This window comes from Phaenicophaeus curvirostris, chromosome 9, assembly GCF_032191515.1.
Source record: "Phaenicophaeus curvirostris isolate KB17595 chromosome 9, BPBGC_Pcur_1.0, whole genome shotgun sequence".
Taxonomy (NCBI): domain Eukaryota; kingdom Metazoa; phylum Chordata; class Aves; order Cuculiformes; family Cuculidae; genus Phaenicophaeus; species Phaenicophaeus curvirostris.
In genome coordinates, this window is record NC_091400.1 from 34,074,845 (window position 1) to 34,092,914 (window position 18,070).

At 50.2% G+C, this 18,070-nt stretch overlaps 2 protein-coding genes and 1 non-coding gene across 3 annotated transcripts in view; all 3 read left to right on the forward strand.

Moving 5' to 3' along the window:
- The first annotated feature begins 1,696 nt into the window (after nt 1-1,696).
- CWF19L1 (CWF19 like cell cycle control factor 1) lies at nt 1,697-15,916 on the forward strand. Its single transcript, XM_069863657.1, has 14 exons — nt 1,697-1,734; nt 2,223-2,307; nt 2,662-2,740; nt 4,343-4,444; nt 5,183-5,397; nt 7,258-7,376; nt 8,105-8,189; nt 9,044-9,184; nt 10,840-10,951; nt 11,855-11,934; nt 12,845-13,054; nt 13,641-13,760; nt 15,557-15,654; nt 15,744-15,916. Exons 1-14 carry the CDS (start codon nt 1,712-1,714, stop codon nt 15,901-15,903), a joined length of 1,629 nt encoding a protein of 542 aa, XP_069719758.1. The 5' UTR covers nt 1,697-1,711; the 3' UTR covers nt 15,904-15,916.
- LOC138724434 (small nucleolar RNA SNORA12) lies at nt 13,333-13,471 on the forward strand. Its single transcript, XR_011338060.1, has one exon. It is a non-coding gene; the product is annotated as a small nucleolar RNA SNORA12 (small nucleolar RNA).
- Nucleotides 15,912-18,070, forward strand: part of CHUK (component of inhibitor of nuclear factor kappa B kinase complex) — a 29,695-nt gene continuing 27,536 nt past the window's right edge. The window contains exons 1-2 of the mRNA XM_069863648.1: nt 15,912-16,064; nt 16,132-16,226. Of these exons, the coding sequence (XP_069719749.1) occupies nt 15,936-16,064; nt 16,132-16,226 (224 nt within the window). The 5' untranslated portion in view covers nt 15,912-15,935. The remainder of the gene's footprint in view (nt 16,065-16,131; nt 16,227-18,070) is intronic.

Consider the following 18,070-nt stretch of genomic DNA (forward strand, 5'->3'; position numbering starts at 1 on the left):
CAGCCTGGGAGCTTATCAGCAGCTCTACCTGTGATTTTTGAGGCTGCCAGTCCTGCTGCCCACAGCCTGATGAAGGATCGCTGCAGCATCTCTCCTAAAGGAGAGTTCTCAACCCTCACTTTAGTGGCTGAAGCTCAGGCTGCTTTCACCCTCTCAATGGGACTTCTGGCTGCTGCTGGGGGCTCCTCTCATTTCTCAGGCACTCTCTGGCCCAACCTTTCCACAAGCTGGGAGCACCTCCCTTATGGCTTCTCACTGTTCTCTTCCCACCATCTCCTCCATGCCTTACTGCAAGCATTTAGATGATATTTATTAAAATGTATTAATTTAGGAGGACAGCAAAACCATCTCTCCCAGAGAGCTTGGGTACTCCAGGGGAAGAAGATTTTGCTTCCCTATCTCAGAGGCACCATTGAAAACAAATTCTTTCCCTATCCAAAGTGTCTTTGACATGTTCCATATAGAATTCCATGTATGTGCAAAAAGAAATCGCTCTTGTTCAAAAATTGCAACCATGTGACCTCTAGTGTCCAGGAGAAGGATTGTGTCTGTTATTTCTGGCCCCAGCCACTATTTGGTGCTTTTTTTTCAGTGATAGGACGGATGTTTACTGTAAATGGATTATACTACAGGTGCCTCGCTTCTGGGCTTCTTTGTCCTCATGGTCTTCTTCATTCTCATGGTCTTCAGTTGTGTTTGGATATCTGGTTTGCAGTGTCTGGATCTTCATTTACACAGGTATTTGTTGTCCCCTGCATCATGTTCATATAAAAGTCCTAGAAGAAAAATATAATTTCTGTGATGGATGTCACAACGTACTCATAGACCTTGTGAGTGCTGCAGAGAATACAGCATGCAAGAATTCCCACCTCTCTTTGGAAACATTTGGCAGTATTTTGAAGAGAATCATAGAATAACCAGGCTGGAAGAGACCCACCAGATCATCGAGTCCAACCATTCCTATCAAACACTAACCCATGCCCCTCAGCACCTCGTCCACCCGTCCCTTAAACCCCTCCAGGGAAGGTGATTCAACCCCCTCCCTGGGCAGCCTCTGCCAGTGCCCAATGACCCTTTCCGTGAAGAATTTTTTCCTAATGTCCAGCCTAAACCTCCCCTGGCGGAGCTTGAGGCCATTCCCTCTTGTCCTGTCCCCTGTCACTTGGGAGAAGAGCCCAGCACCTTCCTCTCCACAACCTCCTTTCAGGCAGTTGTAGAGAGCAATGAGGTCTCCCCTCAGCCTCCTCTTCTCCAGGCTAAACACCCCCAGCTCTCTCAGCCGCTCCTCATAAGGCCTGTTCTCCAGCCCCCTCACCAGCTTCGTTGCTCTTCTCTGGACTCGCTCCAGAGCCTCAACATCCTTCTTGTGGTGAGGGCCCAGAACTGAACACAGGATTCGAGGAGCGGCCTCACCAGTGCTGAGTCCGGAGGGAGAAGAACCTCCCTGGCCCTGCTGGCCACGCCGTGTCTGATCCAAGCCAAGACGCCATTTGAGAGACAGAGCAGAGCCAGTCTGAGGGGATGTGGTTCCAAACTTCCTGAGAGCTTCAGGATGTTGGAAGGAGACGATGTTCAGGGTCCTTTCCAACTCAAACCATTCCCTGACGCCCTGGGTGCCCGGCCCGGGGGAGGGGCTGGAGCCGGACGATCCCCGCGGCCTCTCCCGGCTCTCGGCGCTGGGGCCGCCCCGGAAGGGCGGAGCGAGAGCGACATGGCGGGAGCCGCGCTGAGGATGTGAGAGGGGAGGGAGAGCGGGGAGAGGGGCAGGGGAAAGATGGAGAGGGAAGATGATAGAGGGAAGAGGAGAGGGAGGGGGCAAGGGGGAAGATGGTAGAGGGGGAGGAGGAAGGAGAGAGGGAGAGGGGAAAGAGGGAGGAGGGAGAAGGGCAGGGGGAAGATGGAGAGGGAGGAAGAGGAGGGAAGGGGAGGAATAGGAGGCATGAGGAGGGAGGAGAAGGGGAGAGAGGGAGGGAGAAGGGTGGAGTGGGAAAGAGGATGAGGGAGAGGGGAGGAGGATAAGGGAGAGGGGAGGATAAGGTGGGAGGGGGAAAAGAAAAGGGAGAAGGATGAGGAGGGAGAAAGGAGGGGGTAAGGGGAGGAAGAGGGAGCTGGGAAGAAGGGAGAGGAGAGGAGGAGGAGGAGGGGGGAGAGAGAAGAAAGTGACGGAGAAGAGAGAAGAAAGGCACGTGGCCAGCTCTGCCCTGACACACCATGTCCAACAGACTGGCCTGCGGCGACGTGGAGGGGCAGCTGGAGACGCTCTTCGGACGGGTCCGGGCCATCCAGGCCAAGAGCGGCCACTTTGACGTAAGGCTGCGGGGGTCAGTGCAAGCAGAGCTGTGGGGTGGGCTCGTGGGGGACAAGGGGAGGTGTGGGGACCTGCCCACGTCCACTTGGTGCGGGAGTGGGGGCTCCCTAGGGGCTCCCCATCTGCGCTGGAGCACTGGGAGGAGTGGCAGGTGGGGAGCTGCCCTCTGCCTCGCTGACACCGCAGCCTTGTCCTTACACATTTGGTCCCAGATGCAAATAAACTCAGACGAGCCTCTTTACTGTGCCCACAATATTCTTTTGCAGTGGTGCGTGTTGCAACAGGGCAGCGCCAGTGGTAAAGTTGTGCGTGTTGGGTCAAATGCCAACTCTTGCTTTGTCTGCTCTTTTTAGATGCTTTTGTGCGTTGGGAATTTCTTTGGCTCTACCTCAGAGGCAGAATGGGCAGAATATCGCACAGGGGCCAAGAAAGGTAAGGAAGGCATTGTCACTTGGGATGCTGGAGATTACGCTATTTTGTGATCTGCTTCACTTCAGTGTGCCCAAAGTCACAGTTCAACGGCGTTAACGCAGTTAAACTCAGGTAGGAAAACTCCACACAGGAGGGAAGGCTGCATTCGGTTTAAAATAAAACTCATTCCTGCCTCACTTTTGGCTTGGGAGCACAAAGATGTGTGTGTCCTAGTGGTCTGCCCACAATTTGAGTACCAAGGCCTGCACCATCTGGGTCGTTTTGACAAGTGCTGTTTGCAGTCAAAAGAAAGAGACAAGGATGCTGCTCTTCTCTCTCTGTGCCTAGATGTCGTATGGTTCTTACTTTCACCTCCTTAGGTTTTCAGCCTGCAGGCTGCCATGTGGGGCAGTCCGTGTTTTCTCAGCCTGGGTAGCCTGAGGAGCTGTGTGTAGCCGTTTACAGTGCTTTGGCTGCCAGCACACCTGTCAGTGTGTAGCCCTTCTTCTGCTACTCCTGGTGCTTCTTTCACAGAAATTCCTGGTTATTCCTTGTTCACATCCACCTTCTGGGTTCCAACACCAACTTCTCAGTAGTGCGTAGCAGTGCTGTTCTTCTACTCCTTGCATTCAGTCCCATGAAAATAAAGGGAAAGCAGAGGTGCTGTCAGGCCATGCATCTCTGGGATGCATGGAGGTCAGCCATGGAGGTCATAAGGCTTTCTGATATTACTTCACTTAAAACACACAGCTACAAAGAAGGTTTGTGTCAGTTCATTTTGGTTTTGAGCTGTTCATGAGGTTTTCAAACTCTGTTCTGCAATTTAAAGTGATCTCCTGTATCTTCTGACTGTGGAAGCTGGAACTTCAAGCAACAGGCTAACAGAAACTGCAGCAGAACTGCTATATTGCTGCTGCTCTCCCTTCTTAAATAGGAAACCATTGGTGGTTTTTTATTTGGTGAAAAACACGGGTTCTGCTGACTGGGTGAACTGTTGACCAACTTACTAATTTGCAGGGAAACCTACAGGTGGTGTCTGACATTGGTTATTGCTTTTTCGAGTTAATAGCTTGAAAAGATTTGACTTATGCTTTTTGGAAAAATCAGTTTTTATTGATCACTTAGCCGTAGACAAATTAAAACTGGTATTTCCCATTACTTTATTATTATATCTACCAATTTTAGGTGAAGGCATGCAGCAAGTTCTTTTACCCAGTGAATCAGACCCGAAGAGTCAAAAACCATCAGTGGTCTGCAGTTTTTCTAGAGCCATGCGAATTTAGATGAGTTTAAACTGAATCACAGGGTGTCCCTGTGCTCTAGTGTTTACTTAGCACTGCCCTTGGGAAGACCCATGATTTTAGGGCTCTGGGTCGTTTCAGAACTGATCTTATGTTAGCATTGGAGTGGGTTATCGTTAAAGCAGTGGGTATTGTCTGCTGCTGCTGCATTTGTGGAAACAGTGAGCTTTGAGGGAAGGTTTCATGTTCTGTGCTGAAAGGAGTGGTGTTTGGGTTCGTAGGAATGGATGGGACGTGCTGTGATTCCTAGTAAATGTGGATGGAACTTGTGCTAAAGTACTGGAACTAAAACTGACTGAGGGGCTGTGGTTTTCCTCCTCAGCGCCAATTCCAACCTATGTGCTTGGTGCTAATGACCAAGAGACTGTGAGCTATTTTCCAGACGTCAGTGGCTGCGAATTAGCTGAGAACATCACGTATTTAGGTAAGGCTGCTGGTGGTTTGTGATAAGGGATGGGCATTTGCTCGGTGGTGCTTTTGTAAAGGGCTTCTGATCTTCTCACATTTTCTGGGGATGTTAAGGTGGCATTTCATATCCTGGCGTTCAGACTGGAGTTGAGCTTTGTTGAAAGACAGATACAATCTGCTATTTAAAATATGAGAGAGAACTCTGCTTTTTCTAACACTGAACTTGCTAAGCAAAATATCATATTCCTGTAGTGTGCCCGTCTTTGTATGGGGGAAGGTTTCCTACCTGAAGTATGATTTTGCTATGTTCCGAGTCTGTATTGGAGTAGTGGAGGAAGTATCATCTTTAAATGTAACGAAGCTGTAGCGAAGCTCTAGCAAAGCTAAAAGGAAGAACTAGTTTCTTTCTAGAATGCCACCTAACAAAAACCATAACAAGTAAAGGCACTTGCAGTTGTCTCTTTCTACTTAGCAGAATCTCCGTATGAAGTCTATGGATAGATGTCTGGAAAGCAAGATAGCAGTGAGAAGACTTGGGGTTGTCTGAAGAGCTGCTTCACTGTAGGCAGAGTTTGAGCCACTGGGCTAGAACGCATCTTTACTGCAGTTGATGGGCATAGAAAATGAGCTGTATATAAGGGTAGTTTCAGTAGAAGTAAGGCAGGGCTGCTGAATGTGGTTCTCTGTCTATGATGTGACTAGGAGATTACTTGCAATGTCTCCATCTCAAGCACTCACCTCTGTATTAATGCAGGCCGTCGAGGTCTTTACAGTGGTACTTCTGGACTGCAGATCGCATACCTGAGTGGTACTGAGTCCCAGGAGGAGCCAGCTCCTGCCTACAGTTTTAGTGCAAAGGATGTTGCAGAATTAAAAACATCTTTGTTATCAACACCAAACTTCAAAGGCGTGGATATATTGCTGACATCCCCCTGGCCCAGAGATGTGGGGAGTTTTGGCAATAGTACGGTAAGTGTTCCATTTTCTGGTGGAATGTGTTTCCAGATGGATTTAATGAAGGATTATCTTTCTGCTCACTGTGGTGGTTTGGGCTATTGGGCCATCTCTGAGTGCTTGAGAAGGCTGAGAGTGAAGAACAGACAGCTTCAGAGAAGGACCAGTGGGGAAGGGGATTTGTGAAATTTCAGTGTGTTTTATCGGTCCCTGTCTGACAAATCAGAGTCAATAGCTTTCCTCTGATCACAAATGTTGCTCTGAATTGAGTTGGCTGCAGTCACTGTGAAATGGTGCTGTTTGTCTCTAATGTGGGATGCTGTGCTCTGAGCATCTTCAATACCACTTGACATTAAGTTGTTCTTTCTCCGCCCTTCAAAACTTTTTAAGCATTTTAGTGTTTTTTTTTTTTTTCCCTTAGGGATCAGTCAGCTGTACGAAATAGTCTGGTTCTTCCTCTGTCTGGATTTTGAGGATCGTATTTTGTTTGTGTCCAGTTTTCTGTTGTCAGTATTCTACAGCAGAAGTGACTTTCCAGTCATGAGTTCGGATGATCTGAAACCTTCCTGGAGAGCAAAGCCGTGGCAAAAATATGCTTCTTGATTCCTGACAATATCTTCTGGCATCCAAAAAAGAGATACGATGCTCAGTCTAAAAGTCTAAAGAACCCTCCCTCATCTGTCCCCCAAAAAGCAACCCCACCAGCCTAGGGAGCTAGTGAGAAACAATTTGTAGGGAAATTGTGGCTTAAAAATAAAACACTGGTCTCAAAATTCCCAGAGGGGCTCTCTGTCGTAGTTCCATGTGTCATTCCACACTTGGCTTCCCTCAGCAAGAATTTTCTGAGAATGTTCTGACATTTATCACCTGAGAACGGTAATAAGTCTGAGATTCCCTCGTGCTGGAACCCTGAAATCCTGTCACTCAAATAAAGCGGGAAGTCCTAGGAATGAACAATTAAGTCTCTTGCTGTTTGTCACCTGAAGTTGCTCTTTCAGCAAAAGCGGTTGAGGAACTAAATTGCACGGGTGAGAACAAACTCCCTGGAGAGACTGTGGGTTTTCTTTTTCTGAGATGCTGGGTAACTCTGGCTGCTTTCATTGGGGCTGAAAGCAGCCAGCCCTCAGTGCAGACACTTGCTGGGCTTCCCTCTGCCATGCCTGCTGTGAGGGCAGCAGGTGGGAGCACGGAGAGGAAAACTGCTTTCTTGAGGGTGGGTTAGTGCCTGTCTGGCTGCTGCAGTGTAGGGCTGTGACAGATGCCTGCGAGGCTCGAGTCTTGTTCCTTATGGTTTTACCTGCGACAGGTAACAGGTGTAGGCTTCTCTGTCTGAGGCTGACGGGGAAAAGACAGTACAAGGGCCTTCACCCAATGAAATGGCTGGAAGTCTGCTCTTTGGTTGTGTTGGTTTTTTTTTTTTTGGTCTCTAACTTCTCAGGAATGGAAGTGGGATAGAATTACGCATCCCAAGGAAACCTCAGCTTTCCTATTCACTTGACTCATGCACTAAACCTTTGACACTCTGAGCATGCGGTCAGAACAGCCTGTGTTAATAATTTTGACATCTGTTTGTGTTTGCCAAATTCACTCTTTATTGCCTTGACTTCACAAGAGCAAAAGAAGGAAGTACAACAAACTTGGGTTGATTAAATGAGTGGATGCAAACTGTGAGTGCCCAGAATGGAATAAGTTAGTTGACTCTGGTTGGCAATAAGAGATTAAGAGCTTTTGATATCTTTTTTTTTCCAGCGAACAGTGACCACTATAGTTGGTTAGTCTCTATATTTCCAACATGCAGTTCTGTATCAAGCTGTTTCTTTTCACTGCAGTCTGACCGTGTTTTTGAAATAAAACTTGGTTTGTGTTTATTTTTAGGGTGAAATAGATGCCAGGAAATGTGGCTCCAAGTTAATATCTGATCTAGCTGCAAGTCTCAAACCCAGGTACCATTTTGCTGCCCTGGAGAAGGCATATTATGAAAGACTACCTTACAGGTTTGTAAGACCATGTGAAATCTCGTTTATTTTTCTAAAAAAAGAGTTCAATTTTTAAAGAACACAGGAGAACAACTTTAAAATAATTTTATTAAGTCATCCAGCCCCAACACAGGGTCAAAATTATTTCTCAGACACATCGTATTGCTGCAATTCCTGCTGCCTTGAAAACTGTGCCATTGCTGACAACACTTGTCTGAGCTTGTGGCTGTGAATCTACATAATCTTGGAATCTAACTAATCCAAGTTAGTTTCACCCCTGAATTAGGCAGAACACTGTTCAGATGCGACAAAGTGCATCTTTCAAAACATCGGAAAAGCTCTTGTGTGGTGAAGAGACCGATGTGTTCAGTCAAAACTATGTGTTAAATGTCACTAGTGCCATAAGGCAGGCGTCAGAACAACATATGCATTAAACTACGGCTGCTGTGTTAATGGTGGGTAAGATTGTTATTCTTTCCACATGAAACACTTTAAAAGTTTTGCTGTTTTCAGACTAGTGAATTGGCCTCCTGTCTCTTTATTTGGACTGCAATGAGATGTCTTTTTTGGTCTGTGCAGCTGTTTGCTGTTAGATCTCAAGAGTCCGTCCTCAGGCTTCCTTGTTCTTGGCCAAAGACCGTATGTGGCTGATGTGCCGTCCGAGTAGGTTCATGGAGGACATGGTTTTCCCACTGTCCTTTTCTATATTGCATCTGCCAGTGCAATTGTATTTGGCTTCTTTACAGGAATCACACAGTGCTACAGGAGGGCCCACAGCATGTCACCAGATTTATTGCACTTGCTGATGTTGGCAATACAAGCAAGAAAAAGGTACTGATGCTCTTGAATCTTCTTTTCTCAGGTGCAAGTAATAGGGCAGTAAGCTCAGCTTTGGCTAGCTAGAGGACAGTGTTGATCACTGAAAAGCTTGACTGAGGCAGAGATATCTCTCTCACTTGAGTAATAGATACCATTTGCCCATTATGTCCGAAGTGCAAGGAAGATGGTTGGCAAGGAGGTGTTGTTGCTCTTCTCTACTTGGTTAAATGGCATGTAGCTGTGAAGGCAGCTGCAAACGAAAGTGGTTAGAAAGGTGCCATTCCTCCCTCTTCCCCAGCTGCTATTACCTGTTCCGATGGCATGCTTGAGAAGGAAACAGAATTCTGAAGGAGCCCTTACAAATCACTGAGAATAACCAACCTCTGGGAGAGGGGGGCTATTTTGGGTAGTGGTGGTTTTAACCTGTTTTTCTTCTCCCCTTAAGAAATTCACAGAATATTGATACAGAAGGACTGGTTACTAGTCAGGAAGACCCAGGAACCAGGCCTGGTAACAAAAAAGGTCCAGGATCTCTGGACAGAAAGAAAGGCTGGAAACGGGCAAGGACTGAAGTAATTTCTTTTTCAAGTAGAGTACAGTGCTGCTTTTCAGAAAGACCTTTTTTTTAAAGTGAAAGAAGTGAGCCACTTGGAAGCCCTCCATAACCTCCTGGTTGCACTGGGTGTGGAACCGCTGCAGGGAGCGGGTTTTCCACATCTGCCTTAGCTTAAACACCAGTTTGCTGAGTTCTTGCAGTGCAAAGTTATATGTTAGCATTTCAGGGTGGATTAGATCACAGCCGACCTCTTCAGAGTTGCAGTCATGGCAAAAGCTTCTTGCATTTGTGTCATCTATTTTCGTTCTAGTATCTCTACGCTTTCAGCATTGTTCCAATGAGCTTGATGGACCCTGCAGAGCTGGTGAAACAGCCACAGGACGTCACTGAAAATCCTTACCGAAAATTACAGGAGGAGGCACAGAAAACCAAAGCATCCCTGCGTGCAGAGGTACCTGTGCCTACTCTCCTGTGTGTGTGTGCTTTGGTTTCATTCTCTGTGTTCAAGGAGCTTAGGACAGTGTTTGGCTCTAACCTTGGACTATTAATACTTCAGGGTTCTGTGTAATCTATGTACATCAGCTGTATAGATGCATTGTGTGGGAGTTTGTTAGTTTGCTGCTTCTTAAGCGAGCTGTGTCCTGGGCCGCATCAGAAGGAGTGTGGCCAGCAGGTTAAGAGGAGGTGATACTGTCTCTTTGTTCTGCTCTGGTGAGACCCCACCTGGAGTATTGTGTCCAGCTCTGGAGTTCTCAGCACAGGAAGGTCACGGAGCTGTTGGAGCGGGTTCAGAGGTACACAAAAAATGATCAGAGGGATGGAACAGCTCTCCTATGAAGAAACGCTAAAAGAATTGGAGTTCTTCATCCTGGAGCACAGAATGTTCTGGAGGGACCTTATTGCAGCCTTTCAGTACTTAAAGGGGATTTATAATAAAGATGGGGACAGAGGGTTCCTTCCTAGGGTGTGGGCACTGAGCTGTTGGTGTCAGCTTTGAAATTCCCACCTTTGCCAGATGAGTGTCTCGTGTTCATCTGTGTACATCTAACATTATTTTCCTGTGCAGAGCACTTTTTGCCCTCTCAGCACTGTGGGATACTCTGCACATGCAGACACTTGCACAGCTGTGATTGTGTATCTCAGGGTGTGTAGAGAAATCAAGTTGTGAAATCATTGCAGGGCGGGGCGAGTCCTGAGCCTGAAGCTGGAGTTGAGGCAGGCTTTGCTGAACCAGCATGTCCTAGAAGAAGTGCAAGCCCTGCTCTCCAGCCTTTCTCTCGGAAGCAAAGAGCTGGCTCCTTCCAGCTGGGAGCATGGGTGGGCACGAGGGTGACGGACATTTCTGGATCCTTTCAGTTGTGACACCCTCCACACCCCCAGGTGAGCCTTGCTGTGGTGCTCAGCCCTGGACAGCGAGGCTGTTAACAGACTCATCCATCAAAGACTGGAGAGAAGCAAAGCCCCTTGTACCTTTGAGCTGAACTATACAGTTCATGACAGGCACAAGAGTTTGTCATGAGGTGAACATTGCCACTGTACACGCCAATTCTTACAGTGCAAGCTAGGTTCCAGGCTGTATTTGTGCTCCTGTGTGGGAGCCAAGCTAAGCTTGCTGACCAGCCCCGCTTTTTACCATCCCCGTCCCTAGTGCTTTCCTCTGCAGCATTAATCCTTCTAGTGGCATTTTGCCTTACGTTACCACCACGTCAAGTGGTTTCAGCCTCTCTGGGAGTTTGTTGAGAGGTTACAATCTCTAAGAAATAAAGACATTCTTTTGGCACTGGCTGTCAACTGAAAAAAAGAGATTTCAATAATCCATAAAATCAGGCAATTCTGAATGCTCGGCGTGAGGCTAAACAGGCGAACATAGCAATTTGGGGCAGCTCTCCCCAAACTTATTCTCTGGCTATGGCTGCATATCCAGGCAGGAGAGTCTGATGCAGTACTGGGAGAGCTCAATTCATTCTGTTCCAGGGTAGTCACGCGTTTTGCTGTTGCTGCTTTTTGAAGGTGGCTACACACCTCCTCAATAAAAAAGCAAATTTCTTCTACGTGCTGTGACTCTGATGCAGTTATAATGGGCTTCGGTTTTCATTTTCTAACCAGGAAGAAGCAGCTTGTCAGTTTTTTTTTGATTTGAATAAGCATCAGGGAAAGAAACGTCCCTCAGATGGGAAAGAGAGCGGGAACTCCCAACCTAAGCAACCCAAAAAACCCCGTAAGTATGCCAGTTGTTTTTTTCGTGAGCTCTTCCCTTGAGTCATGGGACCATCTCATGCTTCATTTTTCTCAAGCTGCTGCTCTGTCACTGTACTAGATGTGTTGGAATACAGGGGAATGAAGGGTCTACAAGCCTGACGATCAATAGGTGGAAGAAAAGTCAGAAATATAGCATAAAAGCTAGTTGGATCTGTGGTGGTTAGTGTTGGGCTGATGCCATTTACGCTCTGAACCAGCCTCTGAACATGACAATGAGGAGTTTGACAAAGCAACATATTTCAATTCAGAGAGACTGTAAGAGGCTGGGTCACAGTGCTGATGAATTCCTGAAGCATCACATCAGTTGCTCTGTGCTGTGAATTCATGAAGTATTAAAGAAAGGGGAAGGGAGGAAGCCCTTCTACCTCGGTGTTTTTGTGCTGTAAATATCGTTAGAGTTTGTCTGACTTGAAGAAATTGAAATGAAATCTTTAAGGATTGTGACTTCACAGTGATGGTTTTATTGCAAGCTTATGTCTTTAGAAACGTTGGCCTCTGTTTTAAAGAAATCTGGGCTTAAAATGCAAATGTAGGTGTCAGCTTTCCCTTTTGTTTCTATGAGAGCCCCACTGTCAGTGGATAAGAAGACATTCTTCAAAAATACCTGGTATATGACCAGCACTCACTGAGAATGGTAGTCAGCAAGGGTGTGACTGCCACCACCTCCTCTCTTGCTGGAGTTTCCCAGAGGCACCAGGTCTCCGGCCAGTTCTGCTTCCATGAGCTGTGTCCTTCTGACATCTCCAGCACTTTATGAACTGGGAAGGGTGGCTGGAACATAACCGCTCTTCTAGATCTCGTTTTATTCCTTGTTGTAACAAATAAGCCTTGTATTAACAGCTGTTTCTTTTTCCCAATAAAGCACAACTCACAGGACCCTGCTGGTTCTGTCTCGCCAGCCCAGAAGTTGAGAAGCACTTGGTTGTTAGTGTTGGCACACATGTAAGTACCTGTAGCACATTCTTTGCTACATGACAGCAGAATCATGCTAAGATATGACCATAAAATATCAATATCCAATTTTAATTCTTAGCCCTCCCCCCCAAACTTTATTTGAAGCTGACTCTTGGGTTTTGTTTTCAGTTTCTTCGCACGTGCCCTACAAAAGACATAAGTATATAGATGAAGTCTTTTACAATATGAAGCATGGGCCACTTTTGCTGTGGAGCAGAGCTGGATTATGGTGCCAGAACACTTATTGCTGTGCCTGCCCTCATGATGTGCTTCAGTTTCCATCTAGCAGAACTTTCCCAGCATGAACTAAATGTAAACTGGGACCTGCTTTTGAGTTATGCCAGATCTCAATGGGATGATTGGTTCCAGCTTTGTTATATGTAGATTAAATAGAAGATAAGATAGCTTTGAAGTCAACATTTTGAAATATATCTTGGAGATTAATTCAGTCGTTGCTATGTTCATTTTGCTTGCAATTATTACTCTGGTATAGTATAATCCACTTCAAACTGTACAGGGACAGGTTTGTCCGTGGACTTATTTTAAAAGCTGGTAACAATTTTCAAAAAAGATTTTCTTGTCATAGTAAGAAACTAGCCACGGTGGTGAAGTTCTCTCAGCTGCTTTCTCACAGACGGGGCATTCTCTGGCATTCAAAAGATAATTTTTCTTTTTTTTTTTTCCCTTTAGCAGTCCCTCTCTCTTTCTCATTTCCCCTAGTAATTAATAAATTGCTAATAAACATGCCGTAATAAGTGACATCACAGAGGAGACTTTCCTCTTCCTTAGGCAAAATCACTAGGCTGGGGGATACTCAGAATGCAGTCACAGAGAATATTTCCACAGCGTGGTTAGTAAGCTTCGCTTGCGGTAACTGGTGTGTATTGTTTCACTCTAGTGCTACCTTGCCCTGGCCAAAGGTGGCTTGTTACCTGATCATGTCTTGATTTTGCCTATTGGGCACTATCAGTCGGTGGTTGACCTGCCTCCAGAGGTGGTGGAAGAAGTGACCAAGTACAAGTCTGCCCTAAAGGAATTTTTCAGAAGCAAAGGAAAGAGATATGTCCTGTTTGAAAGAAACTATAGGAGTCAACACCTGCAGCTACAGGTATGGTTTTCATGTCACAATATAAACTTCCATGTATCTGGAAATTAATTGAAAGGGAAAGCTCGCCTTCTGATATCCCCATTTATTCTGTGCCTTACCAGAGTATGGAAAGAAGTCATCCTTCCCACAGATACAGCCAGAACAAAAATAAAACCAAAGTGCTGGTTCTGCTGCAGTCATTTAATTCTTCCTATTGCAGCAGTGTAGCATTAGTTGTGTTGAGTGGTTTTGTTTTGTTTTGTTTTGTTTTGTCCTCATATGTCAATCATTTAGGGGGCTGTTGTGGTGGTTCCTGTATTTGGCAGTTCTGTAATTGTAGCAGAGCGGCCCTAGGCTACCACAGAGATCAGAAAGGAGAAGGCTGTGCTGAGAACTTTGAGCTTTCAGTTTTCAGCTTTTTGTTCAGCTCCTACAGAATAAATCTCATAAGTTTAAGCCTGTATGGATAGGTGCCCACCTGTCTCGTTTGATGATGCAGAGCAGTACTGAGGAGCACACTAGCTCCAGTGATGGGATGACTGCTTTCTGCAAGTGGTTTGTGTAATCTTGTCTTCTTTTTTATGGAAATGTTGTCCCCCCTCTTCAGGTGATTCCTGTCCCACTGGACCGCTGTACTTCCCAAGACATTAAGGAGTCCTTTATTGCTCAGGCACAGGAACAACAAATTGAGTTATTAGAAATCCCAGAGTACTCGGATATCACGCAAGTATGAGACAAGATTTCACCTGCTGTTTACTTCCCTTCTGTCCTGTCTAGGCTGCTGTTTACCTCTGAAGTCATTTTATGTGGTAGGGTTAAGCTGTTGGAGGCAGACCACGGCAGACTTGATTTGGAGATGCACCAGACTGTATTCTTCTCGGGGTGATGTTCCCATGAAAAACAGATGTGTTGCTTACCTGGAAATTATTCCAGCTATGTGTAGGGCTTGCTGAATTCATTCCTTTTGGTACCAAACACCAACCCTCTTTCAGCGGTGCTGCATGTGAGCTAGTCTTGTCCCTTGGACAAGATTTTGCAAAGAATCTTTCTGTTAAATCAGAGAAATAAGTTAGTAGTGACTAACTTGTGCCTCCTGTGCACTGACAAGAGACTCTTATGCTTACGCAGAGATCTGATCTGCAGCAGGAGCCAGAAGTAGCACATTGTGTCTGCTTGTCCTTTTCTAAGCCATCGCAGCTATTGATACCTGTGTCGGCAAGCTTAGAGGCTGATTTCTCAGGCAAGAAACGCATCTGTAGTCTCTTCACACACTTTCTTTCCTCTAAAAATGTGCGTATTAGTATGGGGTGACTTAGCTCAGGGTAAGAATGATCAGGACCGCTTGGCCCTCTCATTTATTCATCCTGTAGCGGCAGCTGCAAAAAATAACCGCGGCAGTCCCTTCAGCTGACCGCAGTCGGTTGCTGCCTTGTCAGCTCCTGTTCTTCGTTCCCCGGGACGCTTCCCCGGGGTGGCTCCCTGGTGTGAAATCCAGCTGGAGGCCAGTGACAAGTGGGGTTCCCCAGGGCTCAGTGCTGGGTCCAGCCCTGTTCAATGTCTTTATCAATGACCTGGATGAAGGCATCGAGTGCACCCATAGCAAGTTTGCGGACGACACTAAGCTGGGTGGAAGTGTGGATCTGCTGGAGGGTCGGGAGGCTCCAAAGGGATCTGAACAGGCTGGACCGCTGGGCAGAGTCCAATGGGATGAGGTTTAACAAGGCCAAATGCCGGGTCCTGCACTTGGGGCACAACAACCCTGAGCAGCTACAGACTAGGAGAAGTCTGGCTGGAAAGCTGCCTGGAGGAGAGGGACCTGGGGGTGTTGGTTGACAGCGACTGAACATGAGCCAGCAGTGGCCCAGGTGGCCAAGAAGGCCAATGGCATCTTGGCTTGTATCAGAAACGGTGTGACCAGCAGGTCCAGGGAGGTTATCCTCCCTCTGGACTCTGCACTGGTGAGACCGCTCCTGGAATCCTGTGTTCAGTTCTGGGCCCCTCACCACAAGAAGGATGTTGAGGCTCTGGAGTGAGTCCAGAGAAGAGCAACAAAGCTGGTGAAGGGGCTGGAGAACAGGCCTTATGAGGAGCGGCTGAGAGAGCTGGGGGTGTTTAGCCTGGAGAAGAGGAGGCTGAGGGGAGACCTCATTGCTCTCTACAACTGCCTGAAAGGAGGTTGTGGAGAGGAAGGTGCTGGGCTCTTCTCCCAATTGACAGGGGACAGGACAAGAGGGAATGGCCTCAAGCTCCACCAGGGGAGGTTTAGGCTGGACATTAGGAAAAAATTTTTCACAGAAAGTGTCATTGGGCACTGGCAGAGGCTGCCCAGGGAGGGGGTTGAGTCACCTTCCCTGGAGGGTTTTAAGGCACGGATGGAAGAGGCGCTGAGGGACATGGTTTAAGTGTTTGATAGGAATGGTTGGACTCGGTGATCCGGTGGGTCTCTTCCAGCCTGGTTATTCTATGATTCTATGATTCCCCGGTGCGCTTCCCCGGTGCCTCCCGCCGCGTCTCTCCCCGCAGGTGGCGCGGCCGGGGACGCCCTACTTCTACGTGGAGCTGGACACGGGAGAGAAGCTTTTCCACCGCATCCGCGGCCGCTTCCCGCTGCACTTCGGCAGGTGCGTGACGCCCCCTGCCCGCCCCGCGGGGCCGCCGGGGCCGGTGGCGGCCGGGGCCGGTGCCCGGTGGGTGACTCTGTGTGTTGCAGGGAGGTGCTGGCGAGCGAGGCGCTGCTGTCGCTGCCGGAGCGCTCGGACTGGCGGCGCTGCGCGGCGGGGCGGGACGAGGAGGCGGCGCACGCCCGCGCCTTCCGCCGCGACTTCCAGGCGTTCGAGGCGGAGCTGGCGGCGCGGCTGTCGCGGCAATAAAGCGGGAGCCCAGGCGGCGCGTGGCTGCGGCGATGGAGCGGGGTCCCGGCGGGGCGGCGGCGCCGCGGGGGCAGCCGGGCGGCGTTGGCTGCGGGCCCTGGGAGATGCGCGACCGGCTGGGCACCGGCGGGTTCGGTAACGTCTGCCTGTACCAGCACCAGGTGCGGCGGCGGCGGGGGCCGGGGCGGGCCGAGCGGCGGCGGCGGCTGACGGCGCCTTGTCCCGCAGGACACGGGCGCCCGCGTGGCCGTCAAGTCCTGCCGCCTGGAGCTCAGCGTCAAGAACAAAGACCGCTGGTGCCACGAGATCGAGATCATGAAGAAGTGAGTGGCGGGGGGGCCGCGGCCCCCAACCCAACGAAGCGCGGGGCCAGCCGGGCTACGACCCCGCGCCCACCGCGATGAGGGGCCGGGAACGGCCGCGGCGTCGGCCCGGAACGAGACACGGCGCGGGGACGGCCGGGCCGGCGGCCTGAGCCGCCTGGGAGGAGGGGTGGGGCCTGGGCCCCGAGCCGGGCACAGCGCGGGGACTGCGGGGCCTCGGCCCCGGGTGGGCTGGGATGAGGGGCCAGGAGCTGGGGAGAGCCAGGGCATCAGCCCTGAACGGGGCACAGCACGGGGACAGCCGGGCCAGTGGCCCTGAGCCGCCTGGGATTTGGGGCTGGGAGCTGGGGACAGCCGGGGCCTCGGCCCTGAACTGCTGGGGGTGAGGGGCTGGGAGCTGGGGACAACGGGGGCCTCGGCCCTGAACTGCTGGGGGTGAGGGGCTGGGAGCTGGGGATGGCCGGGGCCAGGGGACGACAGGGGCCTCGACTCTGAACCAGACACAGCACACAGACATCTGGGCCCTTGGACGCGAACCGGCTGGGATTGAGGGCTGGGGTCTGGGGGCAATGGGGCCTCGGCCCTGAACCAAACAGAGCACGGGGACAACTGGGCCTCAGCCTTGGACCAACTGGGATGAGGGGCTGGGAGCTGGGGACAGCTGAGGCATCAGCCCTGATCCACTGGCGGTGGGGGCTGGGGGGACAACGGGAGCCTCGGCTCAGAAATGGACACAGCGCGCAGACAGCCAGGCCCTTGGACCCAAACCGGCTGGGATTGAGGGCTGGGGCTTGGGCACAGCGGGGCCTGGGAACAATGGGGCCTCGGCCCCAAACCGAGCACGGGGACAACTGGGCCTCAGCCCTGGACCAACTGGGATGAGGGGCCAGGAGCTGGGGACAGCCAGGGTGTCAGCCCTGAACAGGGGACAGCCGGGCCATTGGCCCTGAACCCCCTGGGATGAGGGGCTGGGGCCTGGGGACAACGGGGGCCTCGACCCTGAACCGACTGGGATGAGGGGCTGGGAGCTGGGGAGAGCCAGGGCGTCAGCCCTGAACCGCTGAGTGTGAGGGGCTGTGGGTATGGGGACAGTGGGGCCTCAGCCCTGACCCAGCTGGGAGGAGGAGCTTGGGACAACAGGGGCCTCGGCTCTGAACCGGACACAGAGTGGGGACAGACAGGGCGCTTGGACCTGAACCACTTGGAATGAAGGTTGGAGTGTGGGGGCAACAGGGTTTTGGCTCTGAACCAGCTGGGATGAGGGGCCGGGACTGTGGACAACCAGGGCTTCAGCCTTGAATCACTGGGGATGAAGGGTGGGCCATGGGGACAGCTGGGGCCTTAGCCCTGAACCACCTGGCATATGGGAACAATGGGGTCCTCAGCCCTGAACTGCCTGGGATGAGGGGCTGGGGCCTGGGGAAAGCCAGAGCCTTGGCCTTGAACTACCTGGGATGAGGGGCTGGGGAACGGGGACAGCTGGAGCCTCAGCCCGGAAGGGGACAGAGCACATATACTACCTGGGTTAGGGGGCTGGGGACAGTTTGGGCTTTGATGCTGAACCAGACAGAGCAGGGGGACAGTGGGGCCTCAGCCCTGAACCACCTGGGATGAGGGGCTAGGGCTTGGGGCCTCAGTGCTGATCCAGCTGGGGCGGGGGGACAACTAGGGCCTCAGCCCTGAACTTGTCAATGTGAGGGGCCAGGTATGGGAACAACCGGGGCTGTGAGCTGGCTGGGGTGTCTGGAGAGCCTGGGCACTGAACCAGACAGCATAGGGACAGCTGGGGCCTCGGCCCTGACTGGCCAGAGCATTGGGGTAGCTGGGACCCAGCGGCCTTGGAC